Raw genomic sequence first — 6,541 nt, 5'->3', positions numbered from 1 at the left:
GGGAGAATCACCTCCCTCGACCTGCTGGCCATGCTTCTTTTGATGCAGCCCAGGATACGGTTGGCTTTCTGGGCTGCAAGCGCACATTGCCGGGTCATGTTGAGCTTCTCATCAACCAACACCCCCAAGTCCTTCTCCTCAGGGCTGCTCTCAATCCATTCTCCACCCAGCCTGTATTTGTGGTTGGGATTGCCCCGACCCATGTGCAGGACCTTGCACTTGGCCTTGCTGAACTTCATGAGGTTTGCACAGGCCCACCTCTCAAGCCTGTCAAGGTCCCTCTGGATGGCATCCCTTCCCTCCAGCATGTCGACTGCACCACACAGCTTGGTGTCGCTGGCAAACTTGCTGAGGGTGCACTCAATCCCACCGTCCATGTTGCCGACAAAGATGTTAAACAGTGCCAGTCCCAATACCGGCCCCTGAGGAACACCACTCATCACTGGCTTGCACAAGCCCCAACAGCATCTAGTCCTAGAAGACACCACAGGAGGCTGAAATCAAACCCCAGTCCTCACAGCTGTGTTCACTTCACCCTCACAAAACCCGTCCTTAAAGACACCCTGCTGAGAGCTAAAGTCTTCCTATTCCACCCCATTTTAAAACAGAAACACAAATATCTTTCACTCATAAGTGCGAGTACAAGAGAGCTGTTTCACTGGTTACAGGCAAAAAACAGACATCAAAAAACACTGAAAATTGCCACTAAAATCCATGTGCATACCAAGAAAGTGCAACCCTACCAGACAACGGGAAATCTGCACCAGACTTTCAGTGCCACCACAATCCGCAGCGCTGATGGAGCAGTCCCGGATGGCTTGTGGCCCTGCAGCCCACCGGGGCTGGCACCCATCACCGTCCCAGCAACAGAACCAAGGAGCTGCTCTAGGCTAGAAGCAGCTTTTTTGCCAAACTCATTTTAATTTGCATCAATTCCTTAATTTAATTCACAGAGCGGCCACAATACTCGCCCCACAAGGAAAGCTGTGGTGGAAGGGAGCTTAAAGCAGGCATGAAACTGGGGCCTTAATTACGACAGCAGCATTTCAGCTGGGAATGGTAAACCTCTTCAATAAAGCAAATAGCATTGCTGCATTTTTAACTAGAGTGGATAATTTCACTGGGTTTCTCCTTTTCTTCCAAAAAATTATGAGGCAAGATGGTGGAAATCTAGATCTTGAAATCACTTAGCTTACAATTTTTGCTACCCAAAAAAGCCTCTCCATGAGCAAGCCATGTAATCTGCAAATTATGCAATTCAAAGGCACATCATTATGGCAAAATGGAAACATCTTGTACAACCTCACCTCATCAAGAGGCAACAGACAGACAGCAAGAATCAGGTGTGGGGAAAACAAAAATAAAACTTGAGTAACTGATCTGTGCCCCCAAATGACAGGACTCTACTCCTTTTTATTCCACTAACTACATATTCTACATATTATTTGTCTACAAGCTCTGAATGTGCACACTGAGAACACTCAGGTTATTTTTGAAAAGTGACAGTAGGAGATAAAAAAAAAAAAAGCTTATGAGCTGCCGTCAGAATATTCTAAAAAATCTATTCTCTGCAGAAACACTCCCTCAGAAAGTAGCTGGTACAGCTTTCCCAGCCAGGATTCAAAGGGATTACCAGGAAGCTTCCAGCCATGGGCATTACACTGAATACAGGTGTTTCCTAGCCACGTTGATACAGAGAAAACTGTTTAAGAAATTGTTTTTCACTGGATAGGAACCAGGTGGCACCTGTCCATTCTGAGTGGGGCCTGCACAGCCCCACAGCACTATGCGCACCACACACCCTGAAGCAGTGATAGCAGAGCAAGATCTGCACCTAATGGTACTTCACAGATGAAGTTATACATTATACAGTTATAAATTATGACAAAAAATAATGCTTCATGCCACGCTTGGTTAACTGAGCAGAATGGAGCACTTCATGTCTGAGTATTTCAGGCCTTTACTTGTTCCAGCATCTCTATTATTCAGTTGTTGCATCTTTGGCTTTTATTATACCTCCTTTCATACTTTACTGCTTCAAAACTGCTAATTTATTCTCTTGTATCATAAAAATCCTAATGTATTTTTCTGACTTACTTCAAAGCACTGTTTTCTACCAGTTGGTCTCACAGTGCTTATTTTCTCTATCTTTCTTCTTGCACCTGCTTGTTGAAATGTTTTCTTTCCCCTCCTCCCCCCCCCAGTTCCCAAGAATACAACCTCCTACTATTCAGCAGAAATGCGTTAAAAGGAGTATATGGTGAGAGGGAGCTAAGCATTTCTGCATGTTCAGTTAAATCAGAATGATTCATAAATTAAGGGACTATTTTGGATCTGCTCTCTTAGGTAGCACAGGCCCTCATATTAAGTTATGCATCAAGAGCAGGAAATGCATTTGTCCTCCTTGCAACCTCCTTCGGCCTCTGGTTACTGTTACAACCTCGTGGTCATGGGGAATGAGAGCTAAGAAGCATTATTGAGGTTCAGTGGATTCTGTTGCTCCCTTTGTGTAAATAAAGCATAGAAAAACTATGCTTATATTCTCTCTAAAGGCAATGCTTCTCCCCAGGCAACGCAACAACCTGTCTGAAACTCCTGTAAGGAAGATCCATAGTAAAAGCAAGGATGTGAATATAGACTACGATTAATCCCTGTATAATTTTATCTGCCTGCTCTGACTGTGCTTAACCCCTCCATCACTGTATAATTTTCAGATCTGCCTTCATAAGACAAATCCCTTTCACTGCTGTCTATAGGATGCCGCATTTCTGCCTGGATGGACAGATGTCAAAGCTCAGTCGAAGTCTGGTTCTCTGGCCAAACTTCCAGGAGTCAGACAGCCAAGGGGAGAAATCCTCAAATTTTACTACTTCAATATTATTTCTGGGTGGAAAAACTGGATATTTCCAGATTTTTTTGAATGTCTGGTAGTTCTGTCTTTGGCTCCTTTTGAATTGTTACCACCCAAGCATTTTGAAGAGCATCTTCAGCATTCTGGATCCAGAGAAGACTTGCATATTTCTGGCCTATATCTTGTCTGTCCTGGGCTTTATAAAAGTAATAATTTACGTGGCATGACCTACACACCCTTTAACTGGTAGTTATAATACCTTTAAAAGTGAAAATGTGACTTAAAAAAGTGCAGTCCTGCATTTATTTCAAATAAGTATGCCTGTAGACAAGTGCTGTGAACATCAACTAACAAATGCACTTCAAAACTATCTTTTTCATATTACTGCTATTCCACTCTTGGAGCTCTCTTGAACATAGGCTGATTTTCACCTAACACAGAATTGTGTTGAACAGTGCATTTTATTGTATGCACAACTGTCAAAGACTATTAAGGACAGATTCAGCCAGTTAATTTCTTTTTTTTTTTTTTTTTTCTTTCTTCACTTTTGACATTAGAAAGGACACAAGCCTAGGTCTCCAGAAGTTGAAAGAACAGAGCTAAGCTCTCAGCCAAAATGTGTCACATACTGGCACTTAAATAAAACCAGATGACTCAACAGAAGACATTGCTTCATAGTTTAAGATATCTCACTTCTTGGCTAATGTAACTTTCAATTGTTTCTTTTTAATCTGACATTATACGTATATATGCATATTCTTTTTGAAAACTATTTTAATAATTTATGAACTTTGTTGTTTTCCAAGAAACCGGTTTCAATATAGTATTGGGTCTTCGTACATTTGGAATACATTCCAGACAGAACCACCACAGCCAATTTTTTCTTCACTTCATCTTCAAAACATAACTCGTATCTACTAAGTTTGAAAAAGTCTTGACTTTGTTTCATTCTCAGTATAATTCATTGTGAAAGATTTGAGTATTTCAAGCTTTTTACAATATACTTAACCATCAGCACTTATACTCTACTTGCTCCAAAGCTTTCTACATACATAATACAAACTTCGGATTAAAATAAAGTCTTATAATTACTATTCTGTAACCCGAAATTACATTGGCACATTTCCCTAATGATTTAAAAACATTCTTCTATTGCACACGGACAAATTGTTTTCTATACATGCTTCCATTATATTTTCAACATTTCAGCACGTGCTATTTATTTTTGAACAGCAAATAATATTCTTGTGTTTTGAGACAAAGCTTGACTAATTTATTTATAATTACCTTTTTCTGTTCCCTGTAATGTTTTTTAATTTAAAATTTTGAGAATTTTAGGAGTTTTGTATCAGGTTCGTTTATTGAAAGGTATTTTCTCCTGTTTGCTCTCAAGTCCTCAGCTGGCAGACTCATCCCACGATAGCATATTACAGTGTCACGTAAGGAAAAGGCAAATACAATCTGGATCACAGTTCATATCTGATAAAACACTGCAGCTTCAGTAACATCAACATTATTCCAAAACTAATTGTAAAGAACCACAACTCCTCTATGTTATGTTTTAGGGGCAAATACTCCAGAGCCTTCACTGAGGGCAGCTGGTGCCATAAAGCACTTACCCCCTCTCAGTGGTGGTGGCAGTCTACCTTTATGAGAACGCTCACGGACAGTCTCCTACAGCGGTAGAAATTACTGAGATTTCTCATGTATTGACTGCCACTGGCCACTGCCCTTCATCAGAGGAACAAATCTTGGCTCTCCAGCAGAGACTGGACAGGCTCTGGTAGGTTCTCCAAAACCCCGCTGCTAATCACGTCCAACCCATAACAGGACAGAGCATGCATAATCATACTGATGTTTATTATTAAAATATCTATGCAAAAATAAAATTTATCTTACCAAAAGGAGGAGACTCTCTCCCATCTTCTAATCCTGAATCTCGCTCTCTGTCTCTCTTTCTGTGTTTATGTCCACGGTGCCTATGGCGACGGTGACTTTTTCTTCCACCCAGTGGCACGTGAACTCCAATGAACAATGTTCGATGGCCTATAGGTAAAAAAAGCTACCTTTTAAAAAGGAGCTGTGGCAACATAATAACAAGATTAATAACCATAATAGCATTAATGGTATAATAATTATTATAACTGTGTAATTATATAATATTGATTATTCTAATGTTAATAGTCATAACATTATTGATTACAATAATTATGATGTAGCGTCGCAGACATACAACCCCTTGATACAGGACAAAATCCCAGTATTGAAGTCCTTATGATTCAGTGCCAGATTTTTTTTTTTCCTTCAAATTTGCATCTCTGTGTGTGAACTTTCATTAAAGTCAGACAGGTGTTCTGTAAAATGTCTTCCAAAACAGTAACATGAACAGACACATGGATCTCTTTGCATTGAACATTTGGTAAAGTTGCTGTTTGCTTTGTGTATACAGGAACTTTAAAAAAGTCATTGCTATTTATGAGCCAAACCTTGACAGAATTCTTGTGGGAAATTCACTGAAGGGAAAAGAAAAGGGGGGGGGGGGGGGGGGGGGTGGCGGGGGGAGAGACTGAGAAAACAATAAAACGCTATGGAAGCTAGACTGCAAAATCCCTATACAACTTTATGTGCTCACATCATAAATACATTGCTAGTACCTTAAGGTGCTTTCATTTCTTCTATTTTATTTTTTTAAATACATAAGAAGGTACACATTGCCATGCCTGCCACCATCTTTGAGGCTGAGGAATTTTATGTTGCTGATCAAGCCCAAAAGATTTAGCTCTCAGCTACGTGGGCTAACAGGATCAGAACACAGTAAAGCATTTAGAAGGGGGAAGGCACAGGGGAAGTGTGCAGAAAGTACCACAAAACAGAACAAATGGGAAAGGAATCATGACTCACTACAGGCAGGTCTCCTACAGTTACTCAGCAGAAAGACACAGTCCAGATTACTCATCTCAAATAACATTTATTTTCTCCTTGAAATGAGCATAACACAGCTAGCGGATAATTGCTGCTTTGCTGTAATCAGTCAGCAGTGTCAATCATCTGAAAAAGGTCAAGAACATTAAACTAAGGTAGCACGTGATCTCTAATCCCATGGAGACTCCAGCGGGGGCAGAAAACACAGCAAGGCAGCATTTGTCACAATGCATCAAAGAAATTCAAGGCTGACAAGAATTCACTGCAGAGACAGAGCTAAAAAAGCTGGAGAAAAGGCTCTGGACACCACACTAGTTACTTCCTCAACTTTGATTCATGTAGAGGAGACTAGAAAGCAGAAGCATCAGTTTTTGGGAGACTATTCTTGTAGGGTCAGGAGATTTTTCTGAAGCGAAGGCCACAAGTTGAAAAATTTTTTTTATTATTCATTTTTTAGATACCGCTTTCTTCTTGCTTATGCATTTAAGCCAAGAAGTTATTTAAAGAGAACTGCTGCCTTTGGTGTATTTCAAATGTATTAAAATCAGTGGTGCATGAAACAAGGCAAAATGTATTCCATAAAAAGAATTCATTAAAAAGATACTAAAGGACAGCAGTAATGTAGTACTCAACACTTCCTTGTCCCCTTCCTTGGGTAGGAAAAAAACCAAAACATTTTTAAAGGAACGGGGTTACCCTTCCTAAGACTTTAATAATTTCCAGAGGTGCAAATAGATTGCTTTTTTAATTTAGTAATTTAATACATTC

General features: G+C 40.1%; 1 protein-coding gene across 1 annotated transcript in view; it reads right to left on the bottom strand.

Annotated features, from left to right (window-relative positions):
- SLC4A10 (solute carrier family 4, sodium bicarbonate transporter, member 10) overlaps positions 1-6,541 on the bottom strand; it is a 125,704-nt gene that overhangs the window by 82,285 nt on the left and 36,878 nt on the right. The window contains exon 3 of the mRNA XM_009325384.1: positions 4,751-4,897. Coding sequence (XP_009323659.1) covers positions 4,751-4,897 — 147 coding nt within the window. The remainder of the gene's footprint in view (positions 1-4,750; positions 4,898-6,541) is intronic.

Source organism: Pygoscelis adeliae, unplaced genomic scaffold (assembly GCF_000699105.1).
Source record: "Pygoscelis adeliae isolate BGI_AS28 unplaced genomic scaffold, ASM69910v1 Scaffold106, whole genome shotgun sequence".
Classification (NCBI taxonomy): Eukaryota; Metazoa; Chordata; class Aves; order Sphenisciformes; family Spheniscidae; genus Pygoscelis; species Pygoscelis adeliae.
The sequence above is the reverse complement of the archived record's forward strand: the minus strand, read 5'-3'. Positions and strand labels throughout refer to the sequence as shown.